The following is a 22,987-nucleotide window of genomic DNA, read 5'->3' as shown; positions in this document are numbered from 1 at the left end:
TACTGTTGCACATGCATATTCCACAAATTTAAATCCTGAGTCACAATTTACAATGAATTCTGTATATGCTCTTCTGTATACATTTCAAACACATGACATTTATGTAGAATGTTCCTTACATGTTCATTTCCCCCCCCCCATTTCAGGCAAAGAAGAGGAAACGAGCAGACCGATTTGGAAATAATTGATTCAATTTTATATTTGTACTTTTTTAATGATTTAATTTTGTATTTTTTTTAAATTGTTACTCTTGTTTTACAGTGGTAAAATACCAACCTGTGCTGTTCAGTAAGAAATAATCTTTACACAATGTAAAAGTTGGGAAATTAAAGATCTTATCCAATTTCCCAACAACCCTTAAGTAAACTTGTTCTATTGCTGTTGGGAAATAAGTCTGTGTACCCAATTCAGTGTTAAAGGAACTCCTCCAGGGGAGGGATGGTCCTGCTGTATCTGCTCTGCTCTAGAGGGGAGAAGGGGTTGATGTTCCCTGGCAGGGATTTTAATAACTAAACAACATATAGCTAAACCTGTCAATAGGTGTTATGGTACCACTGCTCTAGGTTTGTGACATGTCACTCAGTGGACATGCTGTAACAAGTGTGGAGGCATTAAGCTACTTTTCAGTTGGGAATTCATTGTTATATCAGATATCCACTTCAATAGTTTGCCAGTTTGGATTCCTGGCTGCACACTTAAGCTAACTTCATAATGAGAAATGCATCATCTTACAGTAATTTAATAGTGCTACAAAATACATTTCAGACACTTAGGGATGATTTAGGCATAGCATTTCAAACATGAAGTATTGACTTGGCATTGATTTTTGAACAGAAACGCTAGTTGGCATTTGGTGATGTGAGCCAGGTAAACAAAAGCATGGATTGTTGTGGTCTCTGCTTTTCCAAAGACTACTTTCATATTGTTTTCCTTACACTGTGATTTTTAAATTGGGTGAACTATCCCTTTAACACGTTTGCTAAGTGGGTTTGTAAACAGTTAATAATGAATAGATTGTTTCTAGATCTAATAAAACGTGACTGTTATTGGACTTCTGACATTGTTCTTATTACATTTCACAATATCATTTAAATCAAACTCCAGCTAAAAGTCTCCTTAACCATATGCTATAGCACCAGCAATACCTACTAACAACACCAATACTGTTTTTTGTCTTCATATTTAACCAATTTAATCAAAACACTTGAATATTCCCTGAGACTAATTCGGGATGGAGGCAATTATCACTTGAAGTTGAAGCGTCCCTGAAATGGGCAGAATTGGTCTCTTTCATCCTTCACACAAGTGAACAAGTGTTATTTTTTTTCTTGAACAACCTCCCTCTCTGAACACTGGTCTGTTATTGAGCAGGACATAAAGGTGTTACTCATTACTGTGTTAAGCAATCAATCCTATTGAGTGCTGCCCCCAATTTACCTTCAATTAACTTTTCTTCACTTTATGGCTATTGCTGCAATCATAAACTTCCCAACCCTCTTTCTTGGGAGTTTTGTAAGATTTTAATATTTTTCCTGTTTTCCCCTCGAATGCATTTAAACAGGTTTATTTTATGATTTGTGGCTGTTGTCAGTGGTTTTATGTGTTAAAGTATGGTGACAAATTTAGCTGCAATGTTTGTGATACCAATGTAAATGACTAATGATGATAAGAAGTAGTTGTGGAAGTTGGACAAAGTGTTAGTAGCTAAATAATTGCCACTTTAGCACTTTAACCAGTGCCTGTCACTTGTAGCTTACCTGAGGGGATCTGATTGTCCTTTTCGCAGCATGAATTTGAGAGCTCTCTCACCCTCCCTCAAATGATCTGTACTCTACTTGTTTGACAGTTTTTCATTGAAGACGACATTGACTGAGAACAGGTCCCCTGTGGCTTTTAGTGGTCCATATAGGCCAGATATTAGTTGTGAATATCTATCTATGTGTGCGCATAGGTGAGAGTTTGATTTTCAGTGTGATTATGGGCAGAGGAGTGTGTGAATGTTTTGTTTGGTAATGTTTTTTTGTGAGCATGTCGTAAGGTTTATGTCATTGCTGGCGTCAATGTTCTCTTCTCTGGGGTGGGTGGTCTGTGTGCATTTGCATCAGTAAAGAGTTCCGTGTTCAGTCTCATTTGTCCCCCATTGATTCGCTAAATTAGGTTAATGAGAGGCCGTCCTATCAGGTAACATATAAATTGGGTCATGCTAGATCCCGTACGAAATCTAAACAATAGCCTCCCAACACTAAACCTTTCTCTTCGGGCCTGTTTCTCTCCTCCTCTCGCTCTTCCACCAATTAGCCTCAGAATGAATATGTCAGAGTTTCCTGTTACCCTGTTACCCTCAACCCTTAACCATCCCAAGAGTCAGGATGCCACCAGGCAGTACCTGACCTCTTAAATGCATTTTGTGTGACCCATGACAGGTATGTTTATAAGTTAGGAGCTGGAAATGCCACAAGTAAGGTGTGGCAGTGTGCTAGGGTAGGGGTAGCCAGAGAAACACAGGGAAAGGTCAATCAATCAGCCGTGAATTTCGTAAGCTAAATAAATGATTTATTGTACAAAATAAAACAAATAACAAAAAAATAAAAAATAACCATGGAACAATTATTAATATGCACAACCATTAAACTACAATGTTGGGGTGAATTTTATCTACAGAACATGATGAACAAATGAAAGCAAAAGAAAGTTGGCAAAAACAGAAGCGGAGAACCTGTCCAAAACATAAAATGTCAACATTTGGGTATTTATTTACATAGAGATTTTTTCCTCTCATATATTTATATATATGAAAACACTTTCTTACACATACCGGTATACAGACACAAAAATTCAAAATGCAACTTTTGCCACAGCCTTAACCAGAGTTCAGCCATGTTCCTCCTGTGCACAGCCATTTTCTTCTTCTTTTGTCAGTATACATTACCTTTAGCTATTTGCTTCAGTCACTCTTTTGAACTCAGCTGTCAATTACTCAATCTTGACTTGAGACCAAGGTGACTCTGTGGCTTTAGTCTACTTTTTTGGGTTTACTATCCAGGTTACAAGTTTGCACAGATTAACTCATAACAAAACCTAAGTGTCAAATTTATAACAGAATGCTGAAGTGAGGTAGACATACTTTGAAATTCATTGATTTGATCTTAATAAATACAGAGACACTTGACCAGTTGAATTGTTTAGCATATATATTCCTGCAGTTACAAAAGTTACAGCACACATATCATCCTCTACTTTGGCTAACGATCCCTGGATACTTTTTCCCATTCTAATATGGGCACTTTCACTCAAAACACACAAAGGCAAAACATGTCTGTGTTAGACTGTCAACACAAGTCGCTCAAATTCAAAAGGACAAAAGTCTCTCAGAGTTGATGACAGATTGATTGAAGTTGACGGAGGGGCATTTCCAGTTTAAAGCGTTCTATGTTCATCGGTCCAGACACTTGTAACACACGACTTATCACCCCGGGAGGGCGAGGAGGCCTTTTGGCCGCTGGTCAGTCCAGGTTTCTGAGATGAGTGTAAGAGGAGCGTGAGAATATGGACAGGCCTCCGCTTCAGACGAAAAGGAAGTCAGGAAAGCGTGATGGTAACAAAAGAAGTGATAGACTAGTGAGCCTATCCACATGGTGTATCGCCAGACGCTTGGACCGTTCTTTTTTCAATTGTAAAAGCTCTTGTGCTCGATAAGGTAAAATACAAACACAAACAACAACACGACTCCTCACGCCATGAACGTCCCATAGTGCAAAATTTATTGTTGGTAAGGTAGTGCCCAGAAAGTATTTTTTGTACCCCTTTTTATTATATACATATATTATTTATATATAATGTCAGAAGGCTCTTCCTTTATCCAACAGCATAGTGCTTTCGTTTTTAACAAAGGGATATCTTCACTTTGACATCCAGGAGACAAGACAGACTTTCTAATCTACACTACGTTCAAGCACTTCCAATATTTACTGCATGTTACAGATGCAGTTGAGGTGGGGGTGGGGCCATTGAAATATTCAATCAAAATATATGTTCTCTCTAAACTAGAAATGGCATTTCAGCTGTATTCTTGTCCGTATCAATGTTCCTTATTTTCTATATGACTCACAATCTAGCTCTTCCCTTTACTTACTAGTATGAAGGCCTATGTCAATCAAGCATTTGATTTTCTTTCCAACACAAGGTTGTCTCCTTTGCCACAACCAACATTCCCACCATAGCAACTTGTCAGAATAAATGTGTTCCTCTGATCATTAGGTTTGTTTGTGTAAATGGGAATGCTAAATGCACAGTGTGCAGAGTGAAAATAACAGAAGTATATAAGGCTGCGTTTACACAGGTAGCCCAAGTCTGATCTTTTTTTCACTATCTGTCTTCTGATCAATCGGGTCCACTCTGAAAAAGATCTGATGTGATTGGTCAAAAGACCAATTAGTGGGAAAAATATCAGAATTTGCTTGCCTGTGTAAACACCGCCTAAGTAAGCTATATTCATGTGGACCAGATGTACTTGTGGGGTTCCCTTTCACTGTGAATTTACTCCATACAAAATAATCTGACAATTACAGTAGTGTAAACTGCCACCCTTGCATCATTCTCTTGATTTAGTTGATATGTAATAGAAATCCAAAGATGGGCTATACAAAAATCTAACAAGCCAAATCTTGAATTCTAAAATTGTGTTCCCTAGACCAACCAGAAGGTTTTATGAATGTAGCTTTGACATGTTTGTCTTAGTTCATCTAAACATTGTGCGCAGGTTGATATTGAGGTCATCTGAGCTGTTATGTGAGCTTCTGCAGTAAAACAGATAGAATGTGTATTACAACCCTTTCCTGTTCACTTTTAAAGGTCCATTGCAGGTGTTTTTATCTCAATATCAAATAATTTCTTGGTATCAATTAAGTACTTTACTGTGATTGTTTTCAATAAAAATATTTAAAAAAGAAACAAAAATAGTTTCTTAGCACGAAGCTATTCCTCAAGAAGGAATTTGAGTGGTCTGAGTGAGGAGCCTAATTGGAGGAGGCTAATGGGAAGGACATGTAACCTGAAAACTTGCTGTTATTGGGCAAGTTTGTTTGGCATGGCCCGGTGCCCCGGGTGGCTGGAGATTTCACTTAAGGACCAATGGAATGGTCTAAAATGTATAAACTCCACCTACACGAGGCACCGGGCCATGCAAAATTAACTTGCCTATTGTCAGAAAGGAGGGCAAACTCTCTGTTATTGGTTTATTAACTCATACCACCTGGTGATGTCGCCAGGTGGTCCAAAACCCCACCCTTGCAAAACAAGCTGAAATTTCAGGCGGCTTTTTCAAACAGCTCTTACACTAAAAGGGTATTATCATAGTTTTCACAATATTATTCCAACCTCAGTGTGGTAATAATATAAAACATAGGGAAATCACGTTTTTGACTGCACTGCCCCTTTAAAGGTAGCGAAATAACTCCTTTCTTTTCTTATTTTTCTCAAAATAACTGAACGGGTTCAAAGGGCACAGAGTTTGACTTTGGATCTCAACACTTTAAACCTTTAGAACAGTATTTTCATAAAATGTTGGATTAATTTCATCAACTTTTAAGTCTAAAAGTAGACAAGTAAGGGAGATTTGTTTTGTAATGACATAAAGATGCTAAAAGTGAAGCATTGCACAATAGCACTGGTAATTCGTAGACGAAGTCCCCCTCTATTGGCACTGTCCATAAATGTCTTGGTTGTGAAACAAATCCCGTTGATAGGAGTATAATATGTGAATAAAGCATTTTTTACACAGATAAAACAGTTTGGCCCCTCACCTCAGAACTGAATTTGCTTGGAAGTAAAGATGTGGAAAAATTATAATATACTGTAACTGCTTAGGAATGTCTCCCTCCATCAGCCTGGATCCACTATCCAGGACATTTCAACAAAGACACCATCTTTTCAAGAAACCTGATAGACATTTTCTTTCAAACTTTTTTTTGAAGAAAACCAACCACAAACGAACAAACACCTAAAACATAGTTTTGTCTTATTTACCATAAGTTTCTCAAGCTGCTCCACAGACACATCCCCTTTATAATATGCAATATATATTTCTACCACTCAGCCTCAGTCCTATCTTCATTTCATATTTCATTTTTACGTTTGACTAAAATGAATAACTAAGAGAATGGAGGTCCAGTGGGATGTTTTGTGGCGGAGTGAGAAGGGGGATAAAGTCTGGTGCCAGAGGAGCGCTTAGTCAGGGTTTTGGGTGGAAATGATGTGGAGTTAGGCGTGCACGAGTATGCATGACTTCCGTTGGGTCTAAGAGCAGCCACACCTGTCCACCACCATGCCAGGGATCTTGCCGTGGATGATCTGCTGCTTGTCGTTAAAGTAGAGCATGTTGATGGGCGACATCTTGGTAGGGGTACAGCAGGGCCCTGCTGAGCCTCTGGGGTTGGCGTGTTGTACCAGGTGGGTGTGTGGATACTTCTGCATAAACATGTATTCGCACTGGCCCGAACAGTAGTTGGCCTTGTAGCGCTTGGGCGCGATGATCCAGTCCCAGCCGAAAGCCTCAAAGTCCACCGTTAGCGGGTAGCGGCAGCAGCGGGATTCAGTGGAGTGCTCGTCGCAGTCCAGTCCCAGGTTACGTCGGGAACGTTTGGTCGTCTCGAGAACCTTAACCTCCAGGAACGGCTGCTGGAGTCAGGGGAGGGGGAGGGGAAAGGAGCGGGGACAGGAGGAGAATGGAGGTGATTAAGATAGAACTCAACAGTGAGGCGAGTAATGCTTCTAGGAAAAAACCTGGAGTACTGGGACGATTAACGTCACTGGAGAAAAAATAAAACTGATGCACTCCTCTTACTACCTATGGTTTTAACAGGGTTGGAGAGTAACTGATTACATGTAATCAGTTACATGTAATATGATTACCAAAAAACTGTAACTAATCAGTTACGTTACCAGCAAAAAATATTGTAATCAGATTACAGATACTTTTTGAAAAACTTGGTTACTTATTGGATTACTTTTAAATTCAGAAAGGATGTTTGTGAAAAAATGCATTTACACCTTTCTGTTTTCTCAATGACATTCAATCAGCATTGAAAATAGGCACAAATTGAAGTTTGTTCCACCAGAGAACACTGTGATGATACATCAAATACAGTTGATGCATATTTTTTGCGTTCTTCTAATGCCTCTTAAGGGGAAAGAAATCTAAAAGTAACAGAAAGTAATCCCAAAAAATCTAATCAAATTGTATTGGTTGCATACACATATTATTGTGGGTGTAGCGAAATTCTTATGTTCCTAGCTCCAACAGTGCAGTAATACCTAACAATACACACAAATTCCAAAAATATAAAGAAAGGAATTAAGAAATATATAAATATTACAACAAGCAATGTCAGAGTCCGGAATATAAATATACTGTATATGTATATGATGGTGTGGAGACATTATGGACAGTATATGAATAGAAAAGGTGTTTACAGCAGTAGTTATATAGGATGAGCCTGGACTAGAATACAGTATATACTGTACATTATGAAGGTTATGGTTAAAACAGTATGTAAACATTATTAAAATGACCAGTGTTCAATGACTATGTCTCTAAGGTGCAGGGTTGAGTACCGGGTGGTAGCCGGCTAGTAACAGTGACTGAAGTTCAGGGCAGGGTACTGGTCAGGGCCGGCTAGTTGTGACTATTTAACAGGCTGATGGCCTGGAGATAGAAGTTGTTTTTCAGCCTCTTGGTCCCAGCTTTGATGCACCTGTACTGTCTCCGACTTCTAGATGGTAGCGGGATGAACAGGTCTTGGCTCGGGTGGCTGAGGTCCTTGATGATCTTCTTGGCCTTCCTGTGACCCTGGGTGTGCTGTAGATGTCCTGGAGGGCAGGCAGTGTGCCCCCGGTGATACGTTGGGCTGACCGCACCACCCTCTGGAGAGCCCCGCTGTTGCCAGGCGGTTATACAGCCAGACAAGATGCTCTCAATGGTGCATCTGTAGAAGTTCACTAGGGTCTTAGTGGCCAAGCCAAATTTCTTCAGCCTCCTGAGGTTGAAGAGGCACTGTTGCAGTGCCTTCACCACACTATCTGTGTGGATGGACCATTTCAGGTTGTCAGCGAAGTGCACGCAGAGGAACTTGAAGCTTTTCACCCTCTCTACTTTGGTTACGTCGATATGAATGTGGGTGTTCCCCCTCTGCTGTCTCCTAAAGTTCATGATCAGCTCCTTCGTTTTGTTGTCTTTGAGGGATAGGTTATTTTCCTGGCACCACTCCACCAGGGCCCTCACCTCCTCCCTGTAGGCTGTCTTGTTGTTGTTGTTGGTAATCAGGCCTACCACTGTTGTGTCGTCTTCAAACTTGATTATTGAGTTGGAGACATGGGTGGCCACGCAGTCATGGGTGAACAGGGAGTACAGGAGGGTGCTGAGCACACACCCTTGTGGGGCCCCCGTGTTGGGGATCAGCGTAGCAGAGATGTTGTTGCTTATACTCACCTGAGGTCGGCCCGTCCGGAAGTCCAGGACTCAGTTGCACAGTGCGGGGTTCAGACCCAGGGCCCCGAGCTTAGTGATGATTTTGGAGGGCAATATGGTGTTGAAGTTTGAGCTGTAGTCGATGAACAGCATTCTTAAATACATATTCCTCTTGTCCAGATGGGATATGGCAGTGTGCAGAGCGATGGCGATTTTCATCCATGAATCTGTTGGGGCGGTGTGCAAATTGTAGTGGGTGTCGGGTAAGGTGAAGGTGATATGATGGGGGCAGGTAGACAAATCCCTGAGCCAACTAAGTGAAAAACCTGTCTATGTGCCCTTGAGCAAAGCACTTAACCCTAATTGCTCCTGTAAGTCGCTCTGGATAAAAGCGTCTGCTAAATGACAAAACATTTTATGTAACTAGCCTCTCAAAGCACTTCATGATGACAGAAGTGAGGGCTACGGGGCGATAGTCATTTAGTACAGTTACAGTTGTCATTGTAAATAAGAATTTGTTCTTAACTGACTTTCCTAGTTAAATAAAGGCTAAATAAAAACTAAAAACAGTGCCTTCGGAAAGTATTCAGACTCCTTGAATTTTACAACATTTTGTTGCATTACAACCTTATTCTAAAATTGATTAAATAGTTTTTGTTCCCTCATCGTTCTACACACAACACCTCATAATGACAAAGCAAAAACAGTTTATAGAAATGTTTGCTAATTTATTACAAATAAAAAATGGAAATATCACATTTACATAAGTATTCAGACCATTTACTCAGTACTATGTTGAAGCACATTTGGCAGCAATTACAGCATTGATTCCTCTTGAGTATGACGTTACAAGCTTGGCACACCTGTATTTGGGGAGTTTCTCCCATTCTTCTCTGCAGATCTTCTCAAGCTCTGTCAGTGTTACGCCTGCCTCCCCCTCCCTGGTGCTCGAAGGTGCCAGGCTCCCCAGCATTACGCACTCCTGCCACCATCATTACACACACCTGCCTTCCCCTCGTCACGAGCATCAGCGATTATTGTACTCACCTGGACTCAATCATCTGTTTATTACCTCCCCTATATTTGTCATTTCCCCATCTCCAGGCATCCCACCTGGGCGAGCCTGACGGGCCAGCCGAGGCACGGGCGCTGGACAAGCCGGCTGAGGCATAGGAGCCCGACGATCCGGCTGGGATGTGAAAGCCTGTCGATCCCGCTGAGGCATGGGTGCCCGATGATCCGGCGGAGGCGTAGCAGCCTGACGAGCCGGCTGGGCGTAAAAAACAGACGATCCGGCTGAGGCCTGACGTGAGATGGGTGCCTTCCGAGCCAACCGGGGCAAGAACCTCTCGAGCCAGCTAGGGCGTGACAGCCCGAAGAGCTGGCTTAGGCACCCTCGGTTCCATCAATAGCGGCCCCCGGACCCGACGTCACCACCAACCGGAACACGAGCTCTCCCCGATGCTTCGTATGATGGGTGCTGCATTCTGTAATGACCGACGCTGTTGAGAAGACCGACGAGTCGAGAAGCTCAATTTCGAGTCTCATTGCAAAGGGGCTGAATACTTATGTAAATAAGGTATTTCTGGTTGTTATTTGTAATAAATTTGCAAACATTTCTAAAAAAACGTTTTTCACTTTGTCATTATGGGGTATTGTGTGTAGATTGCGGAGGATTTTTGTATTAATTTAATCAATTTTAGAATAAGGCTGTAATGTAACAAAATGTGGAAAAAGTCAAGGGGTCTGAATACTTTCCGAAGGCACTGTACCTTTGCTTTTTGGGGTACAGGAACAATAGTGGACATCTTGAACCAAGTGGGGACAACAGACTGGGATAGGGAGAGATTAAATATGTCCGCAAACATTTCACCCAGCTGGTCTGCACATGCTCTGAAGACGTGGCTAGGGATGTCATCTTAAATGTCTTACTCAGAACATAATCTGATTACGTTACTGAGTTTGGGTAATCCAAAAGTTAAGTTACTGAGTATGATTTTGGACATGTAACTAGTAAATGTAATGGATTACATTTAAAAAGTGCCCTACCCAACCCTGGTTTTAAAGACACATAATACTGAGGGGAAGATGTCAGTCGTATCAGTTGATGCAAAGCTGACCTCTGTTAACATAAATTGAATGGCCAACATTCTATACGCTTAGCTTGATCTATGATCTCTGGAGTCATCCACAGGTTACCATAACCTTGACCCTTGGGCATGCGAGAGCAGCGAATATTTTACTCCAGCATGTTTATTTTACAAAGCCCTCATCTCTCCACAGAAATCCCAATTTAGACTTGAGTAGTTTTTTGTGATGCTTTCAACAGAATAAATAAGCTGAGGCCAGAAGGGTCAACCCACATCGGCTTGCGCTTTGGGGCTTTTGTTGCTATGGGGGAAAGCAAAAAAATATAGGTTCAGAGGGGAGTTTGCGTCTTTCTTTACTTTTTGTGTTTTGTTTTATTTTTGTACACAGGCCTCTCTCTTTCTTCTTCTCCTTAAGAAAAACAGAGCTTGCTGCTGTGCAAGGATTCATTGGCTGAGGCCAGTCAACCCCTGGGCCATGCTGTGAAGAGCTGAACCAAATTAAATTACTAGTGGGTTACCATTTCGTGATCCTTAATGGGGAAGAAACTTGACTTACTGTATGTAGTAATTTGGGTTTGAGATTGGCTAGCTGGGGCCCAACCAAATCTCGCTTAGGGCCCCCAAAAGGCTAGAGCCGGCCCTGCCAATGGCTCTCAAGTGATCTTTCCTTGATTCTTCGCTTCCTATCTCCCTGCCTATTTCTCAACTGTATTGGAGGAGAAGGTCCAAGGTCCCTCCCTTTAGACTTTCTTTTCCAATGCATTTTGAGAAGGAGGCATGAAGAGAGGATTCCAGGGATCGAGGAGAGATTAATTTAAAATGTTTTTTTTTCCTTTGTGCAAAAGACCATCCTCTCCTCTGAGACCCGGAAACTGATAAGTGGTCGAGGAGTGTCAATTCATTAGTAGGCAAACGGAAGAGTGTCCTCCCCTTCTCGATAACCACCTTTCATCGATGATACTCATGTGTATCCTACCATGGAAGAGTTTTGAAATCTGCCACACCCCCTTGATAAAGGTTTAACATCAGCCCTTGTTTTGTCAGAGGAGAAAAACATGCACGTTTAAAAACAATATGCTGCTTATTGTTTTATCTATAAAACGTCTTGCACAACTGAATTTGTTTTTAACACTACAGATTTATTTGGGGATCCACCCCGTAACCGTAATTAGCCTAATGATGCGCGAGTGGAGAAGGATCGTCTCAATTCAAGCAGCGCATTGACATTCACGTTCACTCTCCTCGCCGACTCTCCTCGATTAACTTTGACCTTGTTCAAAAGGAAGCGAGAGAGGACGCAGGAGGTGAGCAAATCTAATTTATAAAAGGCCAAAGTGTCACTGTGTCAGTGGGTAAGGCTGCAACAGGTCTGAGGGTCCTTACCAGCCCTTCCTCCCCCGGTCTTAGCGAGGTCACTGCCAGGTCGTTGCCGCTCTCATCGAAGGCGTTGATGTCGATCCCCCAGTTGGTGTGCGGCTGCTTGAACCAGTTCTGCAGCACGTTTTTGAAGTCGATGCTCTGCCAGTGGCCCACACGGGAGTTGAGCTCGATCTTCAGCGAGCGGATCCGGATGTGGCGGCTGCCCTTCTCCGTGACGGGCTTCAGCCTGAGGATCTGCAGGTAGATGGTGGAGGTCTGCTGCAGCGGTCGTAGGTACACCCACAGCTGAGCCTTCAGAACCTTGGTGAACATGAGCTTGGGGCTGAACTTGAAGAAGCAGCAGCTGGGCTTGCCATCCACCTGCACCAAGGGCTCCGCTGTGGGACAGAGACAGAGAGGGTTTCCACATGAATAAAGGTTTAATATCTGTAAATACAAGTAACTGCCAAAATAAGGGGAACACTTTAGTAAATGAGGGATACAAAGTATATTGAAAGCAGGTGCTTCCACACAGGTGTGGTTCCTGAGTTAATTAAGCAATTTACATCCCACCATGCTTAGTTAAATAAAGGTTAAATAAAAAAATCAATAGGGTCATGTATAAAAATGCTGGGCAGGCCATTATTTTGGCTATCATGGCTACGATCCCATAGGATAGCAATACCCCCATCCACAGGGCACGAGTGGTCACTGAATGGTTTGATGAGCATGGAAACAATGTAAACCATATACCATGGCCTTCTCTGTCACCAGATCTCAACCCAATTGAACACTTATGGGAGATTATGGAGCATCACCCGAGACAGCGTTTTCCACCACCATCAAAACAAAAACAAATGATGGAATTTCTTGTAGAAGAATGGCGTCACATCCCTCCGATAGAGTTTCAGACACTATGGCATCTATGAAGGTGTTCTGGCTTGTGGTGGCCCAACGCCCTATTAAGACAATTTATGTTGGTGTTGCCTTTATTTTGGCAGTTGCCTGTACATAGATATGCAGTTGAAGTCGAAAGTTTACATACACTTAGGTTGGAGTCAGTAAAACTCGTTTTTCAACCACTCCACAAATTTCTTGTTAACAAACTATAGTTTTGGCAAGTTGGTGAGGACATCTACTTTGTGCATGACACAAGTAATTTTTCCAACAATTGTTTACAGACAGATTATTTCACTTTATAAGTTCACTGTATCACAGAAGTTTACATACACTAAGTTGACTATGCCTTTAAACAGCTTGGAAAATTACAGAAAATTATGTCATGGCTTTAGAAGCTTCTGATAGGCTAATTGACATCATTTGAGTCAGTTGGAGGTGTACCTGTGGATGTATTTCAAGGCCTACCTTCAAACTTAGTGCCTCTTTGGTTGACATCATGGGAAAATCAAAAGAAATCAGCCAAGAAAAATTGTAGACCTCCACAAGTCTGGTTCATCCTTGGGAGTAATTTCCAAACGCCTGAAGGTACCACGTTCATCTGTACAAACAATAGTACGCAAGTATAAACACCATGGGACCACGCAGCCATCATACCGCTCAGGTAGGAGACGCATTCTGTCTCCTAGAGATGAATGTACCTTGGTGCGAAAAGTGCAAAGTGCAAATCAATCCCAGAACAACAGCAAAGGACCTTGTGAAGATGCTGGATTAAACAGGTACAAAAGTGTCTATATCCACAGTAAAACAGTAAAACAAAACCGCCATAAAAAAGCCAGACTACAGTTTGCAACTGTACATGGGGACAAAGATCGTACTTTTTGGAGAAATGTCCTCTGGTCTGATGAAACAAAAATATAACTGTTTGGCCATAATGACCATTGTTATGTTTGGAGGGAAAAGGAGGAGGCTTACAAGCCGAAGAACACCATCCCAACTGTGAAGCACGGGGATGGAAGCATCATGTTGTGGGGGTGCTTTGCTGCAGGAGGGACTGGTGTACTTCACAAAATAGATGGCATCATGTGGTAGGAAAATTATGTGGATATATTGAAGCAACATCTCAAGACATCAGTCAGGAAGTTAAAGCTTGGTTGCAAATGGGTCTTCCAAATGGACAATGACCCCAAGCATACTTCCAAAGTAGTGGCAAAATGGCTTAAGGACAACAAAGTCAAGGTATTGGAGTGGACATCACAAAGCCCTGACCTCAATCTTATATAAAATTTGTGGGCAGAACTGAAAAAGCGTGTGTGAGCAAGGAGGCCTACAAACTTGATTCAGTTACACCAGCTCTGTCAGGAGGAATGGACAAAATTCACACAACTTATTGTGGGTAGCTTGTGGAAGGCTACCTGAAACATTTGACCCAAGTTAAACAATTTAAAGGCAATGCTACCAAATACTAATTGAGTGTATGTAAACTTCTGACCCCCTGGGAATGTGATGAAAGAAATAGAAGCGGCAATAAATAATTATCTCTACTATTATTCTGACTTTCACATTCTTAAAATAAAGTGGTGATCGTAACTGACCTAAGACAGGGAATTTTTACTTGGATTAAATGTCAGGAATTGTGAAAAACTGAGTTTAAATGTATTTGGCTAAAGTGTATATAAACTTCTGACTTAAACTGTACATACGAGATCACAAACAAGGTGTCAGCATATACATGAAGATCAATGACACTGGACTGGAGCATGGCTTTAAAAATATCAGTATAGCGTTGTATGTTGTCAATATCTTCTTTCATACTTTACGATGATTAAAAAGGTATTGCCTTTGAAAAAACGACTTCATAATGAAGATTTCAGATATCATGGTGGAGCACTGAAGCTATTATAATATTGCTTTATACCGGTCCAATCCTTTCAGTTCTACACCGTGCCTGGGGGGAAGGGGTTTGGGTCAATTTGGAATTGAGCAACTGACTTATGTCACCCAATGCGAGCTTGCGGCTCTCCAAATCCAAGAGCAGCCATTGGTTTTCACCACTAAATAACTGACACAGCATGGAGATCCCGCCTAATGTGGGGATCAGGGGTCAAAACCAATCTCCACACAGCTGCCACCAAAATCACAGGCAGGAGGAGGGATGGGGAGTTAGATGGGTGTCTGAAGAGCCAGGAAAACAGCTAAGCAAGACTAGTCATCAAATGGTTAATAGATCCCCTGAGCAAACTCATGATCGAACCGTCAGTTAAAGCATCAAAATGATTTGCCGTTTTGGAGCCACTTCTATTCTAGATCCAGTTAATTAACATTAGTGGAGATTTGAATGGGCTCTGTAGAGCTAAACTGTATGTTATAGTCATTTGGGGAGAGTACATATTCTCTGTAACACCCAAATTAAAAGTTATGGTTACTGTTGCAGTCTCTGAAGTAAAAAAAATAAAAATAAAATGCTGTCAAGATTTATTACCAGATAATCTAAATGACACCATACCAGGTAAAGTACTTTAAATAGAAGCACGCTGTTTTTAAAGGAGGCATGCTTATTTAATAAATGCATGTATTTGGTGTATGCATTTATTACAATGCATTGAGAGGCCCCTTGCTAAATCCAGTACCAATATTTTATGGAAGAAATTATATACATACAATGAACCAAATATTATCAATGAGTTACATTCAACATTGACAGCAACCTTCCACAGAATTCACCAGTTGGTAGACTGCAGATAGTTTGGTCTTGAAGCAGACAGCCGAGAGTGTTAATGATCTAGAGACTCAGCTGAATAAAGGCTTGTGTTCCCTCTCATTGTTCTCTGCTGAGAAGTGTGTTGCTGCCTCATTTTAACATAAAGTGCAGGGACCTGTCAATCATTGCTAAATCTGAGGTTGCTCAGGCAACCTGCCAAGGCTTCCTGGGTCAAAAGGTCACTTTGGCACCTCGGCCTAGTTAAGAAATGGGGTCAGAGGTCAAAACCGTCAGCCTTTTACATCCTCGGGGTGCTGGGGAGGTGCAGTCCTTATAGCCAAATTGAGTTTGAAGGTCAAGGTCGAACCTATGGCGATGGTAATATGTTTTTCTTCACAACAGTCCTTTCACCTATTCACACAGAGAACCCATTTTATATTTCAAAGGTATACAACTTATTCATACACAATTGTTGTTGTGTTTTGGGCGGGGTTTAAGCAGCCAATGGTGAATTGTTTACCAGACTTCGACTGACTAGAAGAGAACACAGAACAATACTTATTTTTTTTACACTGAACAAACGTTGTAATTGATTTAGCAGGCATGCATAGAGGAATATGAATTCAATGAGGTAAAGACAGAATTATATCCATTAGAAGAGTCCAGAGGAACATTGAATAAGTGCCAAGCGAGAGACAGACGTGGTCCTTCAGCCTGTATTACAAGGGCCAGTCATTAGTGAGTGTAAATTATACAGTGTCTCACGGTGGACAAACAATATGTCAATGTTCCTTTTGGTGGGTTGCTTGGGTCGCAGCAATTAACGTGTTGTGTTGTTGTTGTGTTTGCTCATCAGCACCAAACCGGGAATGAATGATTCTGCAGTTTTCTCCGGGTTTACTTGAGATTACTATTTGTTGTTGTTTTTCTGATGCATAGTGAATGGTGAAACTTTACCAATACCTTTCCACACTGTACCTTTATCCAAATGAACAACTAACCAACAGCTGAAAGAAAAGACTCCCTTGAAACAACCGGTTTGAGTTGCTTTGGCAATTCACTTTCTTCTATATGTCTTCTGCAATAAGCTAAGACCTAAAGTAGAGTTTTCTACGTAATCTGAGATGCAGGTTTTTCTTGGTCATGCTACATTTAGTGCCATATAACAGTAAGTTATTAAACACACATGCACAACATATGAGCTACATCATGCTAAACAATGAGAGCATTGATTGGTAAAATCAATTTGTGCCTTTATAGAGCTTGAATGGGAAAAAATGTAGGGAAACTCAGTGAAATGTGCATACCTGCAGCCTAATTATGTCATATACCTTGGCAGAACTTTCCACCCATATTAAATGAGGGAGGCTTGTAAAGATCACTCAAAACCAATGGGATTTTAAGCCCCGGCTTGAAATAGCTTGATCCCTTTTGCCAGGAAATATTACTGATGAATAGAGTTAAGTATTTTTCTGCCAGTGGGGTCTAGTAACATTTATGTGTCTTCATTTCCTGTACCCATTTCTTTATAATGGAAAACCCCTCCCCAATCCCCCAGCCCCCTTACCTCTTTATCCAAACCTGGTGCACTAGCTCAGGTTTTGCATACAGCACCACCTACCTGTGCAATGACAACCCCTCTCTCATCAGAGTACCTGCTGCCATATCTCCTCTCAGAAACATAGCTGCTGGAAGATGTTTGGGAGTAGGGCTGCTGTGATTTGTCGCACTACAGACGGCTGTATCAGTCTGCTAATGCAGGACTAGTAAAGGCTCAATGCAATGACAAGCCCTCTACTTTTGTGAATTGAGCAATTTATTTTTATATTCCGATTTTTCAGGAGGTGCTGCAGCACCCTCAGCAGCCCTATTTCCCGCGGCTCAGAAACACAATTCAACTGTTGACTGAGATATCAACCTTCACCTACTTCTGGCTCTTCTTACAAAGACAACTAAGGAGGACTCATACATGTGAGCAGCGTTTAAAATCAAATATTATTTGTCACATGCTTATTAGTAAACAACAGGTGTAGACTAACAGTGAAATGCTTACAGGCCCTTCCCTTCAATGCAGAGAGAAAAATATAGAAAAAATAATAACAAAAGGAATAAATGCACAATTAGTAATGATAACTTGGCTATATACACAAGGTACCAGTACCGAGTCGATGTGCAGGAGTACGAGACAATAAAGGTTCAGTGCCTTCAGAAGGCATTCATACCCCTTGACTTATTCCACATTTTGTTGTGTTACAGCCTGAATTCAAAATTGAGTAAATATATGTTTTTTCTCACCCATCTACACACAATACCCCATAATGACAAAGTGAAAACATGTTTGTAGATTTTTTTTACGTTGATTGAAAATGAAATACAGAAATATCTAATTTCATAAGTATTCACACCCGATGCAGAAGCACCTTTAGAAGCACCTTTGGCAGTGATTACAGCTGTGAGTCTTTCTGGGTAAGTCGAGCTTTCCACAATTGGATTGTCCAACATTTGCCCGTTGTTCTTTTCAAAATGGGTTGCTGATCATTGCTAGACAACCATTTTCAGGTCATGCCATAGATTTTCAAGTAGATTTAAGTCAAAACTATAACTCGGCCACTCAGGAACATTCACTGTCTTCTTGGTAAGCAACTCCAGTGTAGATTTGGTCTTGTGTTTTAGGTTATTATCCTGCTGAAAAGTGAATTCATCTCCCGGTGTCTGGTGGGAAGGTTTTCCACTAGGATTTTGCATGTGCTTAGCTCCATGCTGACGTTGAGGGAGAGGTTGTTGTCCTGGCACCATGCTGCCAGGACACTGACCTTCTCTCTATAGGTGGTCTCATCGTCGTCGGTGATACCACCATCATTTCGTCATGAATCTTAATAATGATGTTGGAGTCGTGCACAGCCACGCAGTCGTTGGTGTACAGGGAGTACAGGAGAGGACTAAGCACGCACCCCTGAGGGGCCCCCGTATTGAGGGTCAATGTGGTGGATGTGTTGTTGTCTACCTTCACCACCTGGGGCGGCCCGTCAGGAAGTCCAGGATCCAGTTGCAGAGGGAGGTGTTCAGTCCCAGGGTCCTGAGCTTAGTGATGAGCTTAGAGGGCACTATGGTGTTGAACACTGAGCTGTAGTCAATGAACAGCATTCTCACATATGTGGATCTGTTGGTGTAGTATGCGAATTGGAGGGGGTCCAGGGTGTCTGGGATGACGGTGTTGATGTGAGCCATGCCCAGCCTTTCAAAGCATTTCATGGCTACAGATGTGAGCACTACGGAGCGATAGTCATTTATACAGGTTACTTTGTCATCCTAGGGCACAGGGACTGTGGTGGTCTGCTTGAAACATGTAGTTATTACAGAATGAGTCAGTGAGAGGTTGAAAATGTCAGTGAAGACACCCGCCAGCTGGTCAGCGCATGCTCTGAGTATGCATCCTGTTAATCTGTTTGGGCCTCCGGTTAACTTGTTTAAAAGGTCCTACTCAAACATTGGCTATGGAGAATGAGATCACACAGTTGCCCGAACTGCTGGTGCTCTCATGCATGGTTCAGTGTTGCTTGCCTCGAAGCGAACATAGAAGACATTTAGCTCGTCTGGTAGGCTTGCGTCACTTGGCAGGTCGCGTCTGGGTTTCCCTTTGTAATCCGTGATAGTTTGCCAGCCTTACCACATCCAACAAGTGTTAGAACTGGCATAGTAGGATCTTATTTCTGTTCTGTATTGACGCTTTGCCTGTTGGATGGCTCATCATTGGTCGTAGCGGGATTCCTTAAAAGCGGCAGCTCTAGCCTTAAGTTCAGTGCAGATGTTGCCTGTAATCCATGGCTTTTGGTTGGGATATGTACTGTACTGATATGTCCTGTACTTTTGGTTGGGATATGTACTGACGTCGTCAATGCACTTTTTAATGAAGCCAGTGACTGATGTGGTAAACTCCTCAGTGTTATTGGATGAATCCCGGAAGATATTCCAGTCAGTGCTAGCGAATCAGTCCTGTACCTTAGCATCCGCTTCAACAGACCAGTTCCATATTGAGCACTTCACTGGTACTTCCTTTTTGAGTTTTTCCTTGTAAGCAGGGATCAGGAGGATAGGAGGCAACATGCGTTTCTGTGTGTGGAGTAAAGGTGATCTAGCGTTTTGTTGTCTCTAGTTGCACAGTTGACATGCTGGTATACCGGAAGTGCATTTTGGAAGTGCATTTTCTTGTTTACTTATGGCCCTATACAGCTTGTTGAGTGCAGTCATAGTGCCAGCATCAGTTTGTTGTGGTAAATATATAGCTACGAAAAATATATACTCTCTTAGTAAATAGTATGGTCTGCAGCTTATCATGAGATATTCTAACTCAGGCGAGCAAAAACTTGAGACTTCCTTATCATTAGAGATTGCGCACCAGCTGTTGTTAACAAAGAGACACCCCTCCCTCTCTCAGCTTAGCCAAAACTGCCATTGATCTTGACGATGCATGGAAAAGCCAGTGAGGTGTATATTATCCATGTTCTTGTTCAGCCACGACTCCGAGAAACAGAGTATATTATAGTTTATCAGGTCCCGTTGATAGGATAGTCCTGAAAGGAGCTCGTCCAGTATGTTCTCTAGCGATTGTACTTTTGCCAACAAAACAGAGGGCAATGGCGGTCTACATGCTCGCCGACGTAGTCTAATCATGACCCCACCTCGCTTGCCTCTCTTTTCCCGCCGCTTCCTCTTTAGAGTCCCAGTGACCAGGGCCAGGTCCAGGGTAAGCATAACATCCAGAGCTGCCGACTCATTGAAGTAGAAATCTTCATCCAAATCGAGGTTAGCAATCGCTGTTAAGATGTCCAGAAGCTGTTTTCGGTCATAGGATCAGTGTACAAAATAGCAGATTTGGTCAGGAGCCCGTAACGCGGCAGCAATCCAATGCAGCGCCATCATAGGACACATGCCTGTTTTGTTCTTCTCTCCTGCTTCCACTATGGCAGTGTAGAGTGCTGCTCTGCTTCATTACTGTAGCAGCTTATTTCCCTACGGTGTGATGGGAGCATATGTAGCACATGAATTTTAACTGCCAAGGCACAGCAGGTCTGCAGGTGGGACTACTGAACATCTGGCCCTCTCCCTGGGTACCTGTTTTCCAATGCTAGCTCGGGGCACTCTATGTGTTAATGTAAGGGGAGACTTATAAAGTATAAGGGTTTATTCACCAATTTCAACTGTCCATTCAAATACCTCTGAGGCCATTTCAAAGCATGCTATGTTTTAATGGTTGGCAGTAATACTACCAGGTGGTGCTGCATGGACGTGGCAAGAGAAGAACGAATGTGATGACCACATTTTTCGGAGGTGCAAAATACATTTTACACAGAGCGAGAAGAGTGTAGGCTATATTACTCACACCATATGCTATGTTGCACAACAAATCAGCACGTTGCCGCATGAGCTGACCTCAGAGAGTGGCTTATGTTGTTTCAAAATCTCAAATTAAAATCATGGCGTCCCCAAACCAGACACAAAAAACTAGCCTGACATTAGATTGAAAGGTGGCAAACAGACAATCCCATTGCCTCGTTATGCAGATAGTTCACAATGGAGCCTTCTGCTTGGTCTGATAGGAGACACATAGAGAATGTAGATTAAGTTGATGGAATATTTGATGGAGACACCACATCCAACCTCTCCAGTCCTATTTGTATGAAGGCAATCTGGTTTGTGTACCCTGCTGTCTGTCAAAAGGCTAATCCTTAGAGGCAACCCCGTATAACTTCACCCGATCAACCCATGCAGACCATTCACTGGTTATAAGGTAAAAGTGCCAATAAGATTGTGTCAGAGACAAGCAAACAACTATGGTTGCCATGGTTGTACATTCACTGAGAATCGATATGTTTATGATACATCTGTTAGCAAACAATATAGTTGTTCCATGTTGCACTAAGACAGCAAGTTCAATTCAGTGTTCTTCCTGTCTCTTGGATTCCTAAAAATGTAATGATCATGGTTTGAACTTGTATTCAAACAACATTGGTGGTTTTGAAGTCCCCACGTGTGTGTGTGTGTGTGTGTGTGTGTGTGTGTGTGTGTGTGTGTGTGTGTGTGTGTGTGTGTGTGTGTGTGTGTGTGTGTGTGTGTGTGTGTGTGCGTGTGTGTGAGTGCGTGCATCCACACGTGCAGTAAAAAAGGAACAGCGTGCCAATCAGGCTCAATAGATAGACTGCCAAAGAAAAAGAGCGAAAAAATTCTGAAAACGGTCATCTATTGTGAATGTCCAAAACGATAGTGCATAATGGCATAAATCAAGATGGGGATTGCATTTGCATATATATCTGTATTTTCTTTTCTTAATGGGAAATGCAAATGTGCCATTTTGTGGCGAGTGCACATTTGGGAGCCCTGGCGTTAGATAAATGTGACTCTAGGGTATCCCCGCACACCTCGGCAAATTAATCATTGTGACACGTTCACGACCCTTCTAATAAGACAGAGGCCACAGTGCACCCCCTCAACCATCCCACTCCCTCTTTGTCTCTCGGCCTGCCCCGAAGGGGAGGAGAGGAGGGTGGGGAGGGGGGATGTGAAGTTAGACCCGTCATTCAGACCCCCTCCCCTGGGACAACGGCAGGCACAAGACTCCTATTAGGACTGAGCACAGGAGCCCCCCAGGAGCAACAAAAGACACCTCCTAATACTCCCTGTTCCAACCCAGTGAGCGCACACACATACACACACACATACACAGGGGCCCCAAACAGACTCTCTCCCCAAGACAGGGATAGGGGTCTCTTACAATAATAATAAAACCCTTCCACAGAAAAGAACTGAACCACAGAAATGCATGCAGAACTGTGGGAGAGGGAAAGGGAGAAAGGGAGGGAGGGAGGGAGAAAGAGAGAGAGCGCAGTGAGCTGAAATAAGCCGGACAGCTGGACAGCAGGAAACGAGCAGGGTTTTGTGTGTGTTGTGCGTGTTGTGCCTGTCCGTGTATGCGTGCGTGTGTGTGTTCTGATGGATTCTGACCGAGAAGGGATATTATGACCGATTCTGCAAAGCAACAGATTCTGCAAAGAATTTAAAGAAAATATTGCCAAGTCATGTAAACAACACGATTTCCATTCATTTAAACTAAAGTGCCTTCAGAAAGTATTCTTAGCCCTTGCCTTATTCCACATTTTGTGGCCTGAATTCAAAATGGATTAAATTTTTAAAAATCTCACCCATCTACACACAATACCCCCATATTTTTTCATTTACATAAGTGTTCAATCCCCTAAATCGTTACATCTTAGAATCACCTGTCACGTTCCTGACCTTATTTCCTTTGTTTAGTCTTGTTTAGTTGGTCAGGACGTGAGCTGGGTGGGCATTCTATGTTATGTGTTTCTATGTTGGGTTCATTCAACTAGCCTGATATGGTTCAGAATCAGGGGCAGGTGTTTTACGTTTCCTCTGATTGAGAACCATATTAAGGTAGGCTGTTTTCACTGTTTGTTTGTG

At 42.2% G+C, this 22,987-nt stretch overlaps 2 protein-coding genes across 4 annotated transcripts in view; one reads left to right on the top strand and one right to left on the bottom strand.

The window, feature by feature from the left end:
* Positions 1-1,051, top strand: part of LOC129846001 (SAP domain-containing ribonucleoprotein-like) — a 60,552-nt gene extending 59,501 nt beyond the window's left edge. For both annotated transcript variants that reach the window (XM_055914028.1, XM_055914019.1), the window contains exon 11: positions 147-1,051. In XM_055914028.1, the coding sequence (XP_055770003.1) occupies positions 147-188 (42 nt within the window). In that variant the 3' untranslated portion in view covers positions 189-1,051. The remainder of the gene's footprint in view (positions 1-146) is intronic.
* Positions 1,052-2,531: 1,480 nt separating this feature from the next.
* The window catches only part of LOC129845986 (growth/differentiation factor 11-like), a 50,623-nt gene continuing 30,167 nt past the window's right edge, over positions 2,532-22,987 (bottom strand). The window contains exons 2-3 of one of the 2 annotated variants that reach the window (XM_055913979.1): positions 11,938-12,311; positions 2,532-6,675 (exon numbers count right to left, since the gene is read on the bottom strand). In XM_055913979.1, coding sequence (XP_055769954.1) covers positions 6,295-6,675; positions 11,938-12,311 — 755 coding nt within the window. In that variant the 3' untranslated portion in view covers positions 2,532-6,294. The remainder of the gene's footprint in view (positions 6,676-11,937; positions 12,312-22,987) is intronic. The other variant, XM_055913987.1, reaches the window with a different exon arrangement.

Source organism: Salvelinus fontinalis, chromosome 3, assembly GCF_029448725.1.
Source record: "Salvelinus fontinalis isolate EN_2023a chromosome 3, ASM2944872v1, whole genome shotgun sequence".
Lineage (NCBI taxonomy): Eukaryota > Metazoa > Chordata > Actinopteri > Salmoniformes > Salmonidae > Salvelinus > Salvelinus fontinalis.
The sequence above is the reverse complement of the archived record's forward strand: the minus strand, read 5'-3'. Positions and strand labels throughout refer to the sequence as shown.